Source organism: Prunus avium, chromosome 2 (genome assembly GCF_965620075.1).
Source record: "Prunus avium chromosome 2, drPruAviu1.hap1.1, whole genome shotgun sequence".
NCBI lineage: Eukaryota > Viridiplantae > Streptophyta > Magnoliopsida > Rosales > Rosaceae > Prunus > Prunus avium.
The window spans coordinates 31320945-31342781 of NC_142285.1; the positions used below are offsets into that span (position 1 = coordinate 31320945).

The following is a 21837-nucleotide window of genomic DNA, read 5'->3' on the forward strand; positions in this document are numbered from 1 at the left end:
TTTTCCCAGTATAACAAATACCTTTTTCTATATTTGAAGATGTGTGGTGGGTTCAAGGTTTACCTAATCTCTACATGATGATGTTCCTTATCTCTATGTTAGGTGGCAATAGAAAAGAAATTATAAAAATAGAGTTAGAAGTGGTGAAATGTTGCATGTATAAATGTAACCCACCCCAGTATAGTCTGGATTGGATCGATTTGACCATGAAATTACAACTGAATTAATTACAATAACATGGTTTAGTTTGTTTTAATTTTGACAAAAACCACTAAGGAACCTAAACTAAACCAAACCAATTTTGGATAATTTGGTTCCGCAAGTTTTGGCCTACCAATCCTTTTTTCTTTTACATTTTTCAACTTTGTTAGCTCAATTACAATATACAAAATTCATAACTTGCTATAAATTTTTCATTTTCTAACACATCAAACCACCCTAAAATTCAACATGCCATGAAACCGTTTATGTCAATTTACAAAAACTCGCAACCGATCAAAATCGATATGGTTTTGTTCGGTTTTAAACCGTTTGACTTTTTACCATCAAAACCCAACCAAATTGGATATTATAATTCAGATCGGCCGTTTGGTCAATCCGGCCGGATTGATAGAGACATATATTGACCTTGTGCTTGATTGGATAGAGTTGGGACTTTTGGCTTTCTAGCTTTATAATATTTTATAAGTAAACTTTTTAATGAAGAAGGAAGATTCTGAATGTGCAACACCTCCACTAAGCCAATAACAACTAAACTTTTATATAATTGTTTTGGTAGCAAGAAAATGGTATGCACTGGAACCAAATAAAGGTATTATTTGGTAGGTGAATGACTTTCCCTCTATTGTATATTACGAACAACTTCTTATACCTTCACCTAGCTGTCTATATATGACATGTTTGCATTTTTAAAGCTCCTCAACTCTCTCCTTCTTTCTCTCTCTCTCTCTCTCTCTCTCTCTCTCTCTCTCTCAAAAACACAGAGAAGACTTGAGACATGGCCATAGCAACAGCTCTAGTAATTTTGCTGCTTGCAGCCCCAGCAGTTTATGGAGTGCAGCACACTGTTGGTGACACAGATGGCTGGGACTCAAATGTAGATTATGTCACTTGGGCTGCTAGTAAAACCTTCACTGTTGGTGACACCCTTTGTAAGCTCTTTCTTACTTTCTCATTGTTAATCAGATCTATACAACTGAAATTAAAATCCATATTTGTTTTATTTTTGGGATTCCGAGAGTTAGTAGATTATTAAATTAAACTCATCTAACGGCACATAACGTGGTGGTGTGGTTGTTTTAATTCTGGTTTACTTTCTATCAAAAATTGGGAATGGGCACTTGGCGAAATATGAAACATGTTACATATATATGTGTGTGTGTCAATTTGATGTAACATCTGCTGACCAAAAATTTTGATCTTACCAGTGTTCACCTATGGTGCTTCCCACTCAGTGGATCAAGTAAATCAAGCAGGCTACAGTAGTTGCAGTTCAAGCAATGCCATCGGAACCCATAGCGGTGGGAACACATCAATCCCCCTCTCACAAGCTGGTCCAGTCTACTTCATCTGCCCTACTCCAGGTCACTGTGCCAATGGCATGAAGCTTACAGTCACTGTTGTTGCAGCTGGCAGCCCCCCTACCACTTCTCCCACCACTCCACCTCCACCAGCCACAACCCCGTCTCCACCCACCACCACTCCGTCTCCGTCCACCACTCCTGCCAGCAATAATGGTTCGTCTCCGCCACCCCCGCCACCCCCGCCACCTTCCGGAGCAGCAGCTCTTAGCATGAATATGCTTGGGGTTCCACTTGCGCTGGCAACCTTGGTTGCATTCATGGGCTAGGGAGGAGGCAGTGCGGTTGATCTTTTTCTTTCTTCTTTCTAATAATTGACCAGACATATTGTTATGTTGTATTGTGTTGAATTGGTGTGATGTTAGATGAGAGATGTTAGATTTTTTTATGTTTATATTATCTATATATATAAAGCAAAAGGCAGAGAATGGTGAAACATTCAAAATACCAGAAAATGTCCTTGGTTAATGCAAACATTAAGAATTGAAATTATTAATTAAGTGAGGATAATATGGTAAATTTACTCTTTTTCATATTTAAAAAATTTAAAATTAAAAGAAAAATCAAATAATGGATTCTCTTTTTATGGAACACAACTACCCATTATCTTTTTTAATTTTAAAATAAATTTAATTTTTTCTTTTAAAAAGCCTCGCAGGCGTGGAAGCGCATGCAGAGAGGCTAGTATGATATTATGGATGGACGACAATTGGTTGTTCTTTTTGTTTCGGTTATTCTAATTGTATGTTTTAATCTTTAACACTTTGCATCCATCACCATTTAAGTAATGTGTTTGACTTAATCAACCGACCAAAGAACCTAACCCAAAAACTAATGGAATTTCGTGAGAATAAAACAAGAGAACAAGAGTGCTTTTCTACAAACCTAGCATTTATCCAAGTTACCCACCAAACTATAATCTTGTCCAAGATTTCTCCTTTTTTCCCTTTTGACTTAGAATTTAAGAAGAAGAAAAAAAAGAACACACACACAAAGAATTGTTGTTACAAAATGTCCATGCGGTTAGGTTTTGTTAAAAAAAATTCGTTAGTTTGCTAATGTGGCAATATATGGAGCCCATAAATGTAATAATATTATGTTATGTGAATTTAAATGTTTAAAGAATTTCAAAATGGAAAAATCATTTTTTAAAAATTTATTAATTAAAATTGTTTTTAAAAAAAATTACTGAACCTAATAGAATGGACTATTTGTGAGCACGTATATTAATCTTGAGAACCACAAATGACAAAAAGAACAAAAAAAATGCAACCTGATAGTTTCCTAATCCTCTTGAATGTTTTGTAATTAAAAGCCTTAAAAAAACCCCTACCAAATAAAAAATAAATAAAATTTGATGACCTACCCAGCGAGCCCAATACACTGCATCCCCATTAGAACCAGCCCAACAAGACACATATCAATTTTTTGGCCTGGCCCTATAAAAATTCATTCCTAGCTCAATCCACAATATTCAACTCTCCAACCTCTCCCTTTTTTATTAGCTAAAAATCCTAAATCTAAACCCTTTCCTCGTTCCTCCTTCATCTAACAAGAGAGAAACAGATAGAGACAGAGAGATGGCTGGTGAGGAAGAGAACAGCGAGTTCTACCTGAGGTACTACGTGGGGCACAAGGGCAAGTTCGGGCACGAGTTCTTGGAATTCGAGTTTCGACCCGACGGGAAGCTCCGCTACGCCAACAACTCCAACTACAAGAACGACACCATCATCCGCAAGGAGGTCTATGTCACGCCTGCCGTTGTCAGAGAGTGTCGTCGTATCATTTCAGAGAGCGAGGTCTGCAACTCCTAATTTCTTTGTTTTAATTACTTATGATCTCTCTATTAGTTTTTGTTGTTGGGTTTTAGGGTTTATGGTATTTTGTTAATTAATTTGTTGAAAAAGGGTTCGTATTTGTTTAGGGAGATTTTTGTGGGGTTGTGCAATGTCCCTAACTTCCTACATTGAAAGAAAACAAAAAACAATAATTTGGAGTAGTATATGAGCACATAGACACCCTTCCCTTGCAAGCCGCCGGTTTTTCAAGGGCAACCCATGAGCCAGGGTGTGTTTATATGTGGGAATTTGACCATTTGGGTTTGGGTTTGTTTTGGTAAATTATTTAGGTATAATGGAATTTAGTTGTGTGATTTTGTGTTTGTTCTAGGAAATTTGATGGGTTGGAGTGGAATTTGGGTTTGTGGGATTTCCTGTGTTTGCTTTCTCAGAATGTAAGGAGGGAAAAGATGTGAGGTTTCGGTGTAAGCTTGAGGAGACTTTTAGGGTTGGAGGGTTTTGGGGTTTTCATGTCTATTTATTTTATTATTAGTTTTATGTTAATTGATTTTCGTTTCAGTATTTGGTTTGTCTGTGGTTCCTGAGAGATTTGAGGTTGAAGAGAATAAGATGGGTTGAGTTTGTAACCAGGGCTTTCATTTGTCTTGTGTAGGAGACATGAATGCATTTAATTTTATGACTGTTATAAGTCGTGGAATTGAGGACTTAGGATTTTTTATTTTGTTGTCAAGGAGTCAAAGGAGATTGAGAAAAAATAAGTTATTTATTTGTTTAGTCCTTGTAAGTAATAGATCAGTAGTTGTTTATAGATGTGATTTAATGTATGGTTTCAGTATTAATTTTTGTTTCAAGTTTCCTGGTTTCGTGCTTGGTGGTTGAGAGAAAAGTGGAAAACTTGAGATTAGGGAATTGGTAAGGACAATTGCGACTGTTCAGTTGTAACTGACTGTTGAGCTCCTGACCTGAGCCATGACATGCATGGATGGTTATGATTGGACAGTTATGACCAGGCTTAACTTTCTTCTTTAGATTATGAATGTCTTTTTCTGTATTGTGATGAGATAAGATATGATTTTGCTCCTCTCACCATATTTTTTCCTTTTGTCTGGATAAGGAAGAGAGTTATGTTCAAAAGATGGCATGGGTTACATCCCATTTATACTATAAGTGTACATAAAAATCTAAAATAGGGCAGCAGAAAGTCTTATTCTCCTCTACTTTTATCTCTAGACAAAGGCACCAAAACATGGATTAGTCACCATTCTCTGCAATTTGTTTAATTGAAAATTTTCTCCGTAGTTCTTCAGAGTTCAGAGTCCGTTTGTTTACAAATAGTCTGGTTGCTGACACAAAGGAGGCAAATATTAGAGAAAATAAACTCCATAAGTTTCCTGTTTTCAGCTGATACTATGGAAAACAATTGTATTAAATTAATAACTGCGAGCTTCTGGTTTCCTGATGTTGTTTATGACTGTTGTGATTTGATTTTATTGAATTAACATTTCTGTAGTTTGGGTTTCTGTGGAATGTTGCAAGCAATCTGAAGGCTTTAGTTAAAGTTAACACCAATTGGATTTTTGGAATTAAGAGCAAGCAAATCACCTCTAAATGTTCGAAGTTCTTTTTCTTTCAATTAATCAATAAGAATTGAAAGAATTGGGTGGCACCGTGGCATTAGCTATGTCTTATGAAATGATGGAAAACAAATGCCCATTAATTGTATCTTACTGAACAGTGGAAGTGCTTACCAAAAAGAAATTACACAGTGAAAATCGTTTCTCAGACTCTGGTCAAACTAATTGTAGGATTGTTACCCTTCATGTTGACTGTTTGTGCAAATTGATTGATCTATTCTTCCCAGAATTTGGTTAGTGAGTATCGTCATCCTGGTTTCCTAAATTGGTTGCATTTTTGCTTATCTTTAGATCTTGAAGGAAGATGATGTCAACTGGCCAGAACCTGACCGTGTTGGGCGGCAGGAGCTTGAAATTGTAATGGGGAATGAGCATATCTCCTTTACTACTTCAAAGATTGGATCCCTTGTTGATGTCCAGAGTAGTAAGGATCCTGAAGGTCTTCGCATCTTTTATTATCTTGTTCAGGTCAGTTGATTTGCACTTTCATTTTATTGTATTAAGATATGCCTTTACTTTTCTGGATTCCTACAGTATATGTATGGATCGATGGTTGTTAGCTCTTACATGTGAGTTCTGGTGTTCTGACTCAACGTGTAAATTGCTGCGTGGTGTGAGCTTCTTTGGTCGAAATTTGTTTCTACTATTCAATGGATTCTTCTTCACTTATCTGTCTTAGAAAGAGAGAACAAATTATGCTAGTCTGTCCACTTTAAGTATTTCCATTTATGAGTCGAGACGTCCTAGTTTTTAACCCTCTTATATGAGTTTTATTTTGACGTGATTTCTATAGTTCATGTCTGTCAGTGACTCAGCATGAGTTTTTTTTTCACCCAACACTGTTTCTCAATTATGCTTGTATTTGATTGCAGGATCTGAAGTGCTTTGTGTTCTCACTCATCTCTCTCCACTTCAAGATCAAGCCTATATAAGATGTAACAGAGTATCAAGTGTCTGCCAGACAAGTTGCATTCATCGGTTGTGTATGCTTTTCCATAGAATTGACATTTTTACTATGTAGGCCTAATAATTGACAGTTTTTGTAATTTTTGTTACTTGGATGATTATGAGAGGGGATTTCGGAATGTAAGCCAAAATGGAATGCTACAATTTGCTGCGAAAGCTCTAGATTTTCAGTGCATTCTCCTCTGTGTGTGCGCGTGTTTTGGGGTTGCGGCAGTTGATTGTGCAGTATGTAACCTCAGCCAAAAAAGAAAGTATTCAAACGGATTTCATCTTGGGTGTCAAATCGGATTAATATACCTTTAAAACCTTGTTCTGGAATTTTATAGTATTAACTTGACCATTATGTTTTCTCAACTAAATATATTCCTTCAAAGGTTTCTTTGGGTCTGAATCTGATATCAAAATACCGTACGTTCCTTGAAATATTCTCAGTTCAAACATACTAAAAATTGGGTTAATTTCAGTTCGGTACTCTGAAGTTGTACCCGCACACTAGTGGCGTTAGCTTACCGTTAGAATTTTCGTTAGTTGGTGATGTGGATAGAAACTTTAAAAACTTGACGAGGAAAATAATTGTATTCAGCAACTTCGCTTGCGTAGTTATAAAGCAAATTGAACCCCACAACACAAACACAAATACACGAGTGGGCCATTTGCAAGTTGGGGTTTAGAAAGTGCAATAGAATTAATTAGAATAAAATATTCGTTTTTCCCATGAGATTAGGGAACAAAAAGCTATAAATACATATGTAGCCTGAGCCTTTTGTAAACACTGGCTACTGTGATTTAGGGTTTCCAAAATTTGCTATAGTCTTTTCTCTTTCAAACGATCGAGTCGCGATCCTACTTTTCTCTTTCAGACAAGATGACGGCTTTGAAGGACCAGCGATGCGAGCGAGAGCCTCCTGTTGACGATGACGACTTTGGTGGACTCCCTTGCCCTCCGCTGGACGACCTTCAAGCTGTCTTCATCCTTGAAACCATGACTTGCGATCCCTCCAACTTTTTCGACGACATCAAACTTGACGATGACGACTTTGGTGTACTCCCTTGCCCTCCGCTGGACGACCTTGAAGCTGTCTTCATCCTTGAAACCATGATTTGCGATCCCTACAACTTATTCGACGACATCAAACTTGATGAGCGCGACTTGGCAATTCTGGAGAAGCCCAAGAAACCATCTCACGGCAAAGGCAAGGATTTGGAGACCGTCCGCATGATGCTAATCACACCACCTCCATCTTCTTGTCAACAAAACCCTAAGGGGCCCAATCAATCTGATCCTCATCGTCATCGGCAAGATTGGGATGAGGAAAAGAAGTTGGAGACTAGTGTTCGAAAGCTCCACCAAGGCTGTCAAGAGTTTCAAAACAAGCGAGAGAAAATTGAAGTTATCGACATCAAGAACTTGCCCTTGCCGTCTAAGCCGGGACGAGGTCTGGTTTTCACAAAGAACAAGTTTCTGACTAGCTCCAGGCAGTGCCGAGCCTTCTGATTTCTCGGAGAACACGTTTCTTATTTTCTAGTTTATTCTTTAATTGATATCAGATGTAAGTACATGGTTTTTGAACCACAAAACGATTACAAGTACATGGTTTTTTAGGAGAGCTAGCACGTTTTTTATTCAATTCATTCTGTACTTGTGATCAGTTTATGTAATTGTAATTCCAGTTATAGATGTTCCTAATACTAAAGGTACCTATTTTCCATGTTGGGTAGTGTTTAATTTTTGGTTTATGTGGATTTTTGGACTTGGAATTTGTTTTGGTGAAATGGGTTCTTTTTGTTTCTGTGTAGGGGGAACTTGTGTCCAAGAGGAACACCCACTTCTCTTTTGAGTGTTCAATTTTTTATCTGTAAATACAGTTTCAACTGTTGGTAGTCAAATGGTCCCAAAACCAATTCCTCCTAGTTTCTTTTTTTAGTAAAAGCTATGAACATGAACCCTTGCAAATCGTTGAATGTGTTCAATTTTGCATCCGTTTCTTATTTATGCTAGCTGTAATAATTACATGTTAAAATTGACATCAGTGAGTTAACATGGTTTGGAATTTTTTGACTTGCATTATTCACCATTGGTTATATGTTCTGTAATTTCAACTTCAGACTTCTCAGTTTGTTACTGTCAGCAAGATGCAAGTATTGCCCCTTAGCTGGGAAATTTTGAGATTGATCAGAATAACTTTGTTTGTTGACTTCTGTTACTTTTCCTGCCACAATTTTTTGTTAGGACAATTCAAATGACGAGAAATGTTTGGTTCCATTACTGATTCACTCCAATGCTGAGTTTTCAAGTTTTCGCGTGACACATTTGGAACATGGCGACGGTGATGCTGATGTTTGGTTGAACATTTTAATGCATAAAGAATGCCCTGGATCTGTAGATGCGCCCAATTTACATCATAGTCTTCTCAACACTGACACAGGTTCATGCACTCTGAAGCCAGTTCAAGTTGATAGAGGTAAGGCATGCTTGCCTGATCAGAGCTTGCCTACACCAATTAATCATGATTGGAAACCATTCCAAGAAGCCTTGGCTAGTAATGGAAGGTTAGAAAATGAAACAGATTATACTGCCACATTTTTCTTAGAGAAAGACAAACAAAGCAATATGGATGGTGGCATTCCTGATACTCATTCTTGCAAAGCTTCAGTGGATCAATTAAAAAAAGATGCACAAACTCTGGTGGAAAATAGTGTAGAGGAAGGTTTTACTGAATTTGGGACAGAAGAAGCTGAAAATCTTGTTCCTTTGGGGAAGCTTGCTGCATATGGGAAAGGACTAGCATATTGCTTGGACTCTAGAAACTCTGTAAAAATAAACTTGGAGAAAGAGCAGGGTATCAAAAAGGCAGAGACTAAGCCCGACCACCTAGTAGCTGAATGCCCTTCCCCTCTGAAGCAGCTTGCAAAATCATCCGGAAAATTGAAGGGCTTGTACCAGAATTTGGCTTCCCAACGAGTTCTTGTGGAGTCATTGGAATATAATAAAGTTGTTATCCCTTCCAAACAAGAGAATCAATGTAAAGTGCTCAGAAATTTCCTTCTATAGAACATAACTTAAAGAATAGCAAGAAAAATAACATGCATGAAAAAGAAAATATGGTGGATACTACTTCTATATCTCCAAAGGTAAGTAGCATTATTTTAACTGCTACTGGTGCTGTTTCAGGATCAGCTAGTTAAATGTGAAGGATCTTCAAGATGTTAAATGGTTTCTTTGTTGAACCAGTTGGAGAGAATACGACTACCTCAGTTCGACAAGATTATCATAGAGGAAGAAGAAGGTTCAGGTATTCAGAATTTATTTCTATGTCCTGTTTACTAATGAGTTATGTATGTTCTGACTTTTGATTGTTTTTCTGCCATATATCACACTCGATCATCTAGGTGGTTATGGTACTGTTTACAGAGCTCAGAGAAAGAATGATGGAAAAAAGTTTGCAATTAAAAGTAAGTGAAATACATCTTTCATGTACATTCTTTTTTCGACTGTTTCAGTTTCTTAAACCAGATGTTTTATATGGTATTAATTAATGAGAATTACAGCTTGTAAGATGCAATAAAATTAGAAATTATTAGAGTAAGTCTTATGAGCATTCAAGCTTACAAGTATAATCGAAATAGCTTACATGACTGTTTGAAAACTTGTGAACTTAATTTTTTGTCTTGATGATAAGCACTGATGAGAACAAGTTTGCAATAATTGAGGCTAAATCTCTTGCTTGCTTCTCAGCCCCTCATGTTTAAAGTTCACATGCTCAGAAACACCGTGTCGAAAATGAGCGAAAAATGCTTGAGCGTTTTGGGTAAGTATCCAGAAGGTGATCAGATTAGGTAATATGATTTAATTGTAAGATAGATTATTACATGCAAGCTGAAATTGTTATGAAATTGAACGATGCAGGGGTAGGAACTTCACTATAAAGTATGAAGGTTCCATTATACTGAATTTTGTAAACCTCATTTAGCTCAAGTGTTTGGCAGAACTATCAAATCTTTCTTCGCTCTTATTCTAGTTTCATCTTAACCGCTAGGTATTGAAGAAAGAAATAGATCTATACAAGCTCCGGTGGTATGGCTGTTGCATGTTTAGAGCCCTTGCATGCTTGCATAAGCAGCTAAGATCACTACAGTTGTTGTACATCTATTGAAGAAATAGATCTATAGATTTTGATTTCTTTGTGGTTTTCTTGGGCTTTCTGTGGTGATCTTGGCGCTTCCTCTTCCTACTCCCAAGGTTCATCTTCCAGGGCACAACAGGAGGAGCCTCGCCCTCTGTTTTCACATCTTCTTCTTCTTCTTCAATATCATCATCTTCCTCTATCACAGTTATTGCTTTCTCATCATCCACATAGAAATCATCACCATTTTCCTCTAGCTCTGTTAGCTCCTTCCCCTTCTCTTCTTCTTCGTCAGTACTAGAGCTCGGTGAAGGCTCGTGCCTGCGCAGGTACCGAACCTGCCGGCGCTTACCCCACGTCACCATCCCAGTGAACTTTAGCTCCGACCAGCATGGACCCTTTTTGGAAACCACACTCCTGTTATTGACCTCACCGCTAACTGCTGGGTTCTGTGAAGAGCTTATTCTCTGGTAATTTGTCGCAGAGGGTGTAGCAGCCCAGAAGCTCCAAATGTTGCTCCGATCTGCAATTTCCTGAGGTGGGATTCTCCGGTAAAGCACCTCTGAAGCCATTTCTGCTGGCATCACGTACTTCTCGTTAAGCGCTGGAATCTGCTTGGCCAATGGTTTTGCATAGCCTCCTTCGGTGATGTGAGTGTGGAGAGAGTGAATGCTTGGGAACCTCACAGCCACTTTGAGCGCACCCTTCTCACTCACCTGCATACACAAATGGACCCAAAACTCAAAACCCATATGAAATCAAAATCAAATCTGAAAAAGAAACAAGAATAGTGAAAACTATTTGTGGGTTTTGGTGAAAGCGAGTACAATGACGACCCGAACCGCCTTGAGCTGTTCTGGGGTGGTTCTGGGAGGGAGCTTAGAGTGGTCGATTTCATAGTAAGAGCCCACTTTAATGTGATCTATAGCCTCTGCAAAACCCATAAAAATGTACAAAATGAATCAAACAGTTGCAGATAATGGTCCAAAAACGAATCAGAAGCAAGGAAGAAGAAGAAGAAGATAAAAAAGGTGGTGTACCTAGTAGCAAACAGATGGGCGATGGAGTGGCAGTTGTGGGCAGAGCATGTCTGGGCAAACAAGGGCTTGGTGCCTTATTTTGCTCTTGCTTCTTTTCCAAGTACTTCTTCATCTTCTGAGAAATGAGAAAGACCCAGAGTCACCACTTACGTATAAACCCACGTACACTCAGCACCCTCTCTCTCCCTCTCTTTCTCTCTCTTCAACCAAAACACACACTGTTCACTATATATATAGACCAAAACGGCATAACGGAAAATAACAAAATATTATTTTGCACGGATAGGAATATATGTTTTCTCGCATTTTTGTTCATTTTAAAAAAAAATCTCATTTTTAAATCTTTTATTACAAAATTACTCAGGATCATTTTGCCCTTGAGCTGATGCATGCCGATTCTGCATGGACGCAAGTTGCGTCTGAGCGTAGGGAACAATAAACTGAACTTTGTATAAATAATAAAAAGCTTTACTTTTTTGAGAGTGAAATTAGAAAAATGTACACAGAGAGAGAGAGAGAGAGGGAAATGGAGCGAAAATTGTTATGACCGGAAACCGATTTAGTAGTGGAAGTCACGTGCTCCTTTCATATTGGAGTGGTCCCCTACTCCCACGGTCCCACCCTCGTACAATTCCAATGTCGAGACAAATCAAGGATCCAATCAGTAAGGTCAATGGGTATACTTCCGATCAGAATAAGATTGCTGATTGCTGTCTGCTTCATTACCGCTGCACTCCAAATTCAAGACATTTTTCAGACTTTGAGCAAGTGTTTACCCTTTACACTTAGGACCCAGAAATCAGTAGTTAGAGCACTTGCCACTGAATCAGCATCACCACCACCGGCAAAGATGGTCAAAGCCATTCGAGTCCATGAGCTTGGTGGACCTGAGGTCTCTCTCTCTCTCTCTCTCTCTCTCTCTCTCTCTCTCTCTCTCTCTCTCTCTCTTTCTCTGTTTCCATACATAGGCTTTTATGTTTGAATTGGCCGGCTGCTGGGTTGTGCTTTTTATTTTTATCAGATTATCAAAACTCACTTGTGTATAATTACTGGTTAGTGGTTACTTGTCTTTTTATTTTTAGATTGCTGAATTCAATTCACAGTTTGTGTATAGTGCATCAAGTTTCTTCATAAATAATCCTTCACATAAGTCGGCCAGATCAGAAAACAGTTTATAGTTTTTGACACTGATTATTCAGTATCCATCCATCCATTACTTATTTTTTGGTAAGGCAGTATCAGTTTATGTCTAGTTTTGCTTAAAGAAAATTTATCTTTGTTGTTATTTGTCTTTGACCTCCCATATTTGTCAGCTAAATGCCATTATTCCTTTATTTTCATCGTCATTTTACTTATTTTTGTCATGTGATGGTGTTAGGTCTTGAAATGGGAAGATGTGGAAGTAGGAGAGCCAAAGGAGGGAGAGGTTCGTGTGAAGAACAAGGCCATTGGGCTTAATTTCATTGATGTATACTTCCGCAAAGGCATTTATAAGGCTGCTACGGTTCCCTACACCCCAGGTTTTGCTACATTTCTAAGACTATGAAGATACAGTTCAACCAAGATTGACTTCTAGCCAATTTTTGACTTCATGTTCTTTTAAAAACCTTTGGTTTTTCTTCACAGTTTTCTCTAATAAACCTTTACCATGAGAGTATATTTTTTGAAATATGGTTAGAAACGATTGGGGTGAACCTAATACAAGAATGCAGAGCATGACATCAGAGAACGATTTCCATTGTTAGATTTGTTATATATATTTACATCTAAAACTTGTTTGGGCTTTGATAATGGATTTGCACAATTTATTTACAAATCAAAACTGATTTCAGGTATTGAGGCTTGTGGAGTTGTGACAGCTGTGGGACCAGGACTAACAGGCACGCAAGTTGGAGATCTTGTAGCCTATGCTGGCCAGCCAATGGGCTCATATGCGGAAGAGCAGATCCTTCCTGCAGACAGAGTTGTGCCTGTTCCTCCTTCCATTGATCCTACTGTTGCTGCATCCCTCTTGTCCAAGGGTATGACAGCTCAGTTTCTACTACGCAGTTGTTTCAAGGTAGCTTTATATTTATGCAGCAGCATCTGGAATTTCAGGAACCACACATTAAGTCTGTAAATGAAGATAGTTTGAATTACAAAACACGAGATAACCACATCCTGGTTGTAATATTTTAGGTCATGCTAGTTTTAATATTCCTTGAATATGCGTGTGGCATTGCAAAACATTTTTATAGAGCTATTAGCATGCACCTATGAGTTTTCCTGTCAAGGAGAATATTCATTACTGTTAATACTGTTTTGATTTTTATTGTTGTCATTGTTAAACTTTTTGGGCAGAAGTGCCCCTGTTTTGACAAAGTATGCTCAGTTGTGTTTGAGTTAGTCTTTTTCAGTTGTTAATCATGAGCACTCATGGGAGTTGAGGAGCTCTCTCTCTCCCTCCCTCCCTATTTATATTTGTTCCGTTGAGACTATAAATTTTAAAAACACGTCCCATCATTATCTGATGTAAGATAAAACTACCATTCTTGTTCTCTTTCACCTTTTCATTTGTGGCACACTTGTTGATTCCGTTCCGCCGGACAATCTGTGGAATGAAAAAAAAAACATAACAACTAAGTATGAATTCAATGAGTAAATTGTCCAAACCATCAAGATAGTACACCTTAAAAAACAAGCTCTATTGTAAACCAGCAACGTGTAATCAACTAAGTGCTTCAATCATAATTTGGGTTCATTCTACAATTGCATGCTTAACATAGCCCATCCTCTTTCCTAATGTTATATATGTTTCAAAAATTTGAAACTTATGTTGCTTTTGTTATTAGGTCTGACTTGAGTGTTGTTATACAGGTTGAACCTGGACACAAAGTCCTTGTCCATGCAGCAGCTGGTGGAGTTGGATCCCTTTTATGCCAGTGGGCTAATGCCCATGGTGCCACTGTCATTGGAACTGTATCTACTAAAGAGAAGGCAGCTCAAGCCAAGGAGGATGGATGTCACCATGTCATAATCAATAAGGAAGAGGACTTTGTTGCTCGAGTCAAAGAAATAACATCTGGCAATGGGGTCGAGGTTGTTTATGATTCTGTAGGGAGGGATACTTTTGAGGTAAGCTATACTTTTCTTCTCTCTTTTTTCTACAAATGAACAAAAACACAATCAAGGGAGTTTAGGGAGAGATCGTACCATGTTCAAATTCTGCATGAGTACCTTTGAGTAGGCTTCACCTTAACATGGTGCTGAAGTTTCTCAATGCTAGACCAGGCCTATGAAACTAGATGTTTTTGAATTTGAGCGAGGTTTATGAATTTTTTAAATGATGAGGGGGTCCATTTAGATGGAATGCTTTAAAGTTAGGAGTTGGATTTTGACAAAAGGCTTTTATGTCGGATCAGTCAATCTAGCTATATTTTATTTACTAAATTCTTAGACCTGAAATCTCTCTTCCCTAATAGACCCTGAAGTTAGTTACATTGTGATTGTGGTAGTGCAAACGGTTGGTAATCAGTAATTAAAAGAGAAGAAGAAAAGACACCCTCAAATAAGTGTGTTGTGTCGTGATTTATTCAAATGTTGCAAGCCCAACTGGTCTCCCAGATCAACATAATCTGGTAGATAATGAGTTCTGGGTAGGCAGTCTTTTGCTAATTTGTATTTTGGACTAAGAATCCTTAATTGGGAGTTATTGTTGTATTCAGGGATCACTGGCATGCTTGAAGACTCGTGGATACATGGTGAGTTTTGGGCAGTCATCAGGTGCGCCAGATCCGGTTCCATTGTCAGCCATTGCAGTGAAGTCACTGTTCTTGACTAGGCCTAGCCTCTCTAATTACGCTGAAACTCGAGACGAATTGCTAGGGATGGCGGGAGAGGTATTTGGTAATGTTCAATCAGGTGTATTGCGGGTTCGAGTAAATCACACCTACCCATTGTCTCAAGCAGCACAGGCACACGAAGACCTTGAGAATAGGAAAACATCTGGATCTGTTGTGCTTATCCCTTAAGGCAAATATGAGTTTGGTCTGTTCATTTTAAAGGCTACGTGGTGTGTGTGTGTGAAAATGAATAAGGAACGTTTGCCTTCATGTTCAGGATAGCTGCTTTGCCAAATGAAATGGATGTCTCCGACTGCAGTCATCAAGAGACTTTGTTAAGCTAGCAATAAAAACAAGAAAAACTGGACTTTTATCTGACTAACTAACGGATTTACACGTTTCTCAGGTAAACCAAAATCAAGTCGTCATGTGTCCCTTGATCATGGCCGTCTCCCTCCGCCTAAATCTGCTCCATTAAACAGAGAAAAAAAGTTTGTGAGAGGTGATCATGTAGATATCAGTTTAGGGGCAACAATAGATTCTAAGCGAACGGATGATTCTCATAAAGATGAGGTTTTGCCTTCATCCTTATTTTTCAGGTAGTTTTCTGATATTTCACTCGTTTCATCCTCAATGTTCCTTTAGGGCATCAATATGAGTTTTTCTCTTGTTCTTCAACAGATATTTTCTATAAGTACAGCAATCAGACCCTATTTTTACAACCGATTTGCTAGTCAATTTGAGTTATAACCAAACCAAGAGCAATGACAGTATATATAATTGCTTTTGATCTGTTTTAATGTGATATTACCTTATGAGAATGCATCCATGCCCTAAGGCCGACGTCTGGTCAGCCGGAGTCACCCTGCTTTACCTAATGATGGGAAGAACTCCTTTTTGAGTTTTTACATTCACGATAGATCCCCATTTTTTTATTATAAAAATATGCTCCGGATTTTTTTATTATAAAAATAAGCTACGGATTTTTTTTATTGTTAAAAAGAGTATAGCCGACCGGCTTTACTGGGGTCCTTTCTTAATTCTTTTTTATAACTAGTACAGCCGTGCGGCTATACTGTTTTCATGGATAATGCAATCCTCTTTTTTTTTTTATAGGGAAATTTGCATAAATACCACCTGAACTTTTAGGCATGTGCACCATTACCACATGAACTTTTAATTTTTATTTTTAACCATCTAAACTTTGTTAAGTGTTTTAATTCACCACCTAAGTCTAACTCCGTTAAAGTTTCCATTAAATATGAGGGCATTTTCATCAACTCACTAGAACTAAAAAATAAAAAAATAAAAAAATAAAGTAAAAAGAAAGTTAACCTACGCCACTTCCCCCACCCTTCCCTTTTCCAACGCCGCTCACCTCCCACCCCATCCTCCCATTTTCCAACGCCACTCCCCTCCAAAACACCCTTTATATACATATAAGTCATTTTATAACTATATTCTATAAAATAGGAATTGCAAATCTTCCTTATGCATACCTGCAACTTTGTTTGGATTCGCATGAGGTTGTTGCTGTCACAATTTGGTGCCTCCCCAATATATATATATGAAGTTATGATCCATTTCATTTAAGGCATGCCCCTTCAATTTCAACAACCCACTCCAAGAGACGGCAAAAGACAAACACAAAGAGAAGTTAGGGGTGTATGCAAAGGGTGGGGGATTTGGGGAGAAGTGGCTTTGGAAAAGGGTAGGGGTAAGGGTAGGGGAAGGCGTGGTATAATTAGGTTAACTTTTATTTATTTATTTATTTTGTTTTAAATTCTATTTTTTATTTTTTGGTTCTATTGAATTGTCGAAAATGCCCTTATATTTAACGGAAGCTTTAAAGGAGTTAGACTTAGGTGGTGGATTACAACACTTAACAAAGTTCAGGTGGTTAAAAATAAAAATTAAAAGTTCAGGTGGTAATGGCGCACATGCCTAAAAGTTCATGTGGTATTTATGCAAATTTCCCTTTTTTTTATAATTGTTTTTCCCCAATTTTTGTTTATCGATTAGAGTGGTTTAGAGCATTAGTCATTGCTATTAGGCCATTAACCGAGTCTCTATTATCCTCTTTTGAGTTTTTACTTTTCCAAAGTTATTACCCGTATAAAGAATTTAGCATTTTCGCGTTTAATACTCATATTGTACACGTACGTATTTTTCATGTTTAATACACTTGTTTTCTTCAAAATTTTCAATAATACACACAAAATTCACGTATTATACACAAAATACTCACATTTTATTGAATAAAATAAATAAATATTAATTATTCACTAAGTAAATAATAATTATTCACTAAGTAAATAATAATTATAACATAACTACTAATTAAAGTAATTAAAAAAGAGAAACTCATTCACTGGGTATAGCCGCACGGCTATACGGCTATACTTAAAAAAAAATTATATTTATAGGGTACAGCCGTTCGGCGATACCATTGAAATATTCTATTTCTTGACCAAAAAAAGAAATATTCTATTTATAGAGTATAGCCGTCCGGCTATACTCTTTGCACAAAAACATGTGCCAAGCGCAGGGCAGATTTTTTATATAAAATAAATAGTATAGCCGTGCGGCTATACTATGGATTTCTTTTTACATAAAAAAGAGTAAAGCCGCCCAGCGTTACTGTGGTCCTTTCGTTGAAATTCCTTTTTAAGAATAGTACAGCATTGCGGCTATACTCTTTACAAAGATAATGTGAATTTTTTTTTTTTAATAATTGTTTTTCCTCGATTTTTGTTTATTGATTAGAGTGGTTTAGAGCATTATTCATTAGTATTAGGCCATTACCCGAGTCTCTATTGTACGAGAAATTATACAATAGTATGGTAGTACCACGTGGCAATTGACATGTGGTATTACGTTCCACTGAGCTTGCAACACGTGGATGGTAATAAATCTCTCCGTGACGATGTTTGCCTTCTCCAATCCTCCGTTTCTTTGCTATTCTTCCTAGAGACTGAACTCAAATTTGAAGGCGCCGATTTTGACCCCAAAAAAAAGTTTGAAGGTGCGTACCAGAAAAGGGAAGAAGAAGAAGAAGAAGAAAATGCAAATTAAAAATCTATGTTCTGTGTAAAGCTCCGATGCAAAACAACGGAGTTACATGATGCAAGAAGCCAAGATTATTTCTTTTAGCGGTTGATTTATTTGAAGCAAACTCTCACTGAAAATTGCCAAAATTTATGGATTTTTTTATATTCTTTCTCCAAGAGAAGGTGTTTTTCAACACATAATTTTTATTTTATTTTAGAAATCAACCATGATCAACCCATGATCTTTAATGGGTCTTTGTTGAATAATGAATTTGCCTGAAATGATGGTGTGATAGACCAACAAAGATTGTGGGTAATGGATTTGTCGGGCAAAGTTCTTCAATTTCTTCATAGATCTCTAATTAATGGGCCTCTTGGAAATTTTGTTATTCTCTCTCTCATAATCTTTGACAGGTAATGGGTGCTCTAAACTTGATATGCACAAGCGATGTGTTCATGGGTAAACTGCCGACTGAAATTTGGAGTAGTGTTAAGTTTTCAGAAAACGGGATCTGAGGGCAGAAAGAGAGAAGGAGGAGACGGAGGTTTTGGAGAAACAAACGTCGTTAGAGAGAAATTTATTACATCCACATGTCGCAAGTTCAGTGGAACGTAGTACCACGTGTCAATTGCCACATGGTACTACCGTACTATTGTATAATTTCTCCTATTGTACCCTTTTGAGTTTTTACTTTTCCAGAGTTATTACTCGCATAAAGAATTTAGTATTTTTCGTATTTAATACTCGTATTGTATACGTATGTACATATTTTTCATGTTTAATACGCTTATTTTTTACAAAATTTTCAATAATACACACAAAATTCACGTGTTATACACAAAATACTCACATTATATTGAATAAAAATTTTAAAAATTAAATACTAATTATTCACTAAGTAAATAATAATTAATACATAACTACTAATTAAATTATTTTTAAAAATTCTATTTATATAGTACACTATACTGTTGAAATATTCTATTTATAGAGTATAGCCGCTCGGCTATACGTTTTGCACAAAAACACATTTCCAGCGCTGGCCGGGGTTTTTTTTTCAATAAATAGTATAGCCGTTCGGCTATACCCCGGATTTTTAAAAAAAATATATAAATAAGAGTAAACCCGCCCGGCTTTACTGGGGTCCTTCTTTTGAAATTCCTTTTTATGAATAGCACAGCCCTGTGGCTAAACTCTTTACATAGATAATGTGATTTTTGTTCTTTTTATATTTGTTTTTCCCTGATTTTCTTAGAAAGAGAGAACAAATTATGCTAGTCTGTCCACTTAAGTATTCCATTTATGACTCCAGACATCCTTGTTTTTTGCCCTCTGAGACGAGTTTTATTTTGACGTGATTTCTATTGTTTATGTCTTTCAGTGACTCAGCATGGAGTTTTTTTTTCACCCAACACTGTTTCTCAATTATGCTTGTCTTGCAGGATCTAAAGTGCTTTGTGTTCTCACTCATCTCTCTCCACTTCAAGATCAAGCCTATATAAGATGCAACAGAGTATCAAGTGTCTGCCAGACAAGTTGCATTCATGGGTTGTGTATGCTTTTCCATAGAGTTGACATTTTTACTATGAAGGCCTAATCATTGACAGTTTTTGTTACCTGGATGATTATGAAAGGGGATTTCGGAATGTAAGCGAAAATGGAATGCTATAATTTACTGCGAAAGCTCTAGATTTTCAGTGCAGTGTGTGTGTGTGTGAGTGTTTTGGGGTTGCAGCAGTTGATTGTGCCGTACGTAACCTGCCAAAAAAGAAAGTATTCAAACGGATTTCATCTTGGGTGTCAAATCGGATTAATATAGCTTTAAACTCTTGTTCTGGAATTTTATATTATTAACTAAATATATTGTTGTCTCAACTAAATATATTCCTTCAAAGATTTTTTTGGGTTTGATATCAAAATACCGTACGTTAGAGATAGTTTAACGTTAGAATTTCCATTAGTTGCTGATATTTAGGGTTAGCTTACCGTTAGAATTTCTGTTAATTGCTGATGTTGATAGAAACTTTAAAAGCTTGACGAGGAAAATAATTTTATTCTAACTTCTTCTGTTCTTGCCAAAAATCGATAGAAACTTTATGAGAAGCGAACAGAAACAACTTTTTTGGCGTCGTTATAAAGCAAATTGAAGCCCACAACACAAACTATAAATACAAGAGAATTAATTAGAATAAAATATTCGTTTTCCCCATAAGATTAGGATTAAAAAAACCTATAAATACATATGCAGCCTGAGCCTTTAGTAAACACTAGCTACTGTGATTTAGGGTTTCCAAAATTCGCTATAATCTTTTCTCTTTCAAACGATCGAGTCGAGACCCTACTTTTCTCTTTCAGACAAGATGACGGCTCTGAAGGAACAGCGATGCGAGCGAGAGCCTCCTGTTGACGATGACGACTTTGGTGGACTCCCTTGCCCTCCGCTGGACGACCTTGAAGCTGTCTTCATCCTTGAAACCATGACTTGCCACCCCTCCAACTTTTTCGACGACATCAAACTTGACGATGACGACTTTGGTGGACTTCCTTGCCCTCCGCTGGACGACCTTGAAGCTGTCTTCATCCTTGAAACCGTGATTTGCGATCCCTCCAACTTTTTCGACGACATCAAACTTGATGAGCGCGACTTGGCAATTCTGGAGAAACCCAAGAAACCATCTCACGGCAAAGGCAAGGATTTGGAGACCCTCCGCATGATGCTAAGCGCACCACCTCAATCTTCTTGTCAACAAAACCCTCAGGGGCCCAATCAATCTGATCCTCATCGTCATCGGCAAGATTGGGATGATGAAGAGAAGTTGGAGACTCTCCACCAAGGCTGTCCAGAGTTTCAAAACAAACGAGAGAATATTCAAGTTATCGACATCAAGAACTTGCCTTTGCCGTCTAAGCCGGGACAAGGTCTGGTTTTCACAAAGAACAAGTTTCTGACTAGCTCCAGGCAGTACCGAGCCTTCTGATTTCTCGGAGAACACGTTTCTTATTTTCTAGTTTATTCTTTAATTGATATCAGATGTAATTACATGGTTTTTGAACCGCAAAACGATTACAAGTTCATGGTTTTTTAGGAGAGCTAGCACGTTTTTTATTCAATTCATTCTGTAATTGTGATCAGTTTATGTAATTGTAATTCGAGTTATAGATGTTCCTAATACTAAAGGTACCTATTTTCCATGTTGAGTAGTGTTTAATTTTTGGACTTGGAATTTGTTCTGGCGAAATGGGTTCTTATTGTTTCTGTGTAGGGGGAACTTGTCTCCAAGTGGGTGTTCATCCTGCTATTTTTGTATCATCAGAAAAAACGAGGGTGCTTTGAGTTTTATTCATGTTATCTGCTCCCAAAATGGTGGTCACACCCTTATGTGAGAGGTTATTAACTTTTTAACTTCCTTCACATAAGAGTTGCCATTTAAGTTTTTGCTGCATTTTATTGATTGTTCAGGAGTTACTGGATATCAAATCCTTTGCCATCAATGGAACTGCAAAGTTGGTGCAAGGCTCACACAAAAAGAGCCCAGTTTTTAAAGCTCATTCCAAGATCACTCTTTGATCTTGTGGACAAGTGCCTGACAGTAAACCCAAGGCTGAGGATCAGCGCGAGGAAGCTCTGAGGCACGAATTCTTTGCCTCGTGCCATGAGAGCTTGAGGAAGCAGAAGATGTTCAGGCGTGAGGTTGAGTACCCAGAATGATCTTCTTGTACAAGAAGTAAAGTGTAATGTAGTTTTGATCAACATATTTGAACAATGAATTTCATCATCACCTAGTTCTTTGGCTTAAAAATTGTATAGTTCCCGTAAATAAA

At 37.4% G+C, this 21837-nt stretch overlaps 3 protein-coding genes and 1 pseudogene across 3 annotated transcripts; all 4 read left to right on the plus strand.

Moving 5' to 3' along the window:
* The first annotated feature begins 835 nt into the window (after positions 1-835).
* On the plus strand, positions 836-2042 carry LOC110746500 (uclacyanin-3-like). Its single transcript, XM_021946729.2, has 2 exons — positions 836-1151; positions 1428-2042. Exons 1-2 carry the CDS (start codon positions 998-1000, stop codon positions 1847-1849), a joined length of 576 nt encoding a protein of 191 aa, XP_021802421.1. The 5' UTR covers positions 836-997; the 3' UTR covers positions 1850-2042.
* A 1036-nt stretch (positions 2043-3078) lies between these two features.
* MAGO (mago nashi family protein) lies at positions 3079-6154 on the plus strand. Its single transcript, XM_021946731.2, has 3 exons — positions 3079-3379; positions 5305-5481; positions 5886-6154. The coding sequence occupies exons 1-3, from the start codon at positions 3161-3163 to the stop codon at positions 5943-5945; spliced, it is 456 nt and encodes a 151-aa protein (XP_021802423.1). The 5' UTR covers positions 3079-3160; the 3' UTR covers positions 5946-6154.
* A 521-nt stretch (positions 6155-6675) lies between these two features.
* On the plus strand, positions 6676-10170 carry LOC110746498 (uncharacterized; annotated as a pseudogene).
* Positions 10171-11824: 1654 nt separating this feature from the next.
* On the plus strand, positions 11825-15303 carry LOC110750655 (uncharacterized). The gene is made up of 5 exons (XM_021951016.2): positions 11825-12035; positions 12522-12663; positions 12976-13202; positions 14000-14257; positions 14848-15303. The coding sequence occupies exons 1-5, from the start codon at positions 11994-11996 to the stop codon at positions 15151-15153; spliced, it is 975 nt and encodes a 324-aa protein (XP_021806708.2). The 5' UTR covers positions 11825-11993; the 3' UTR covers positions 15154-15303.
* Positions 15304-21837: the final 6534 nt, after the last annotated feature.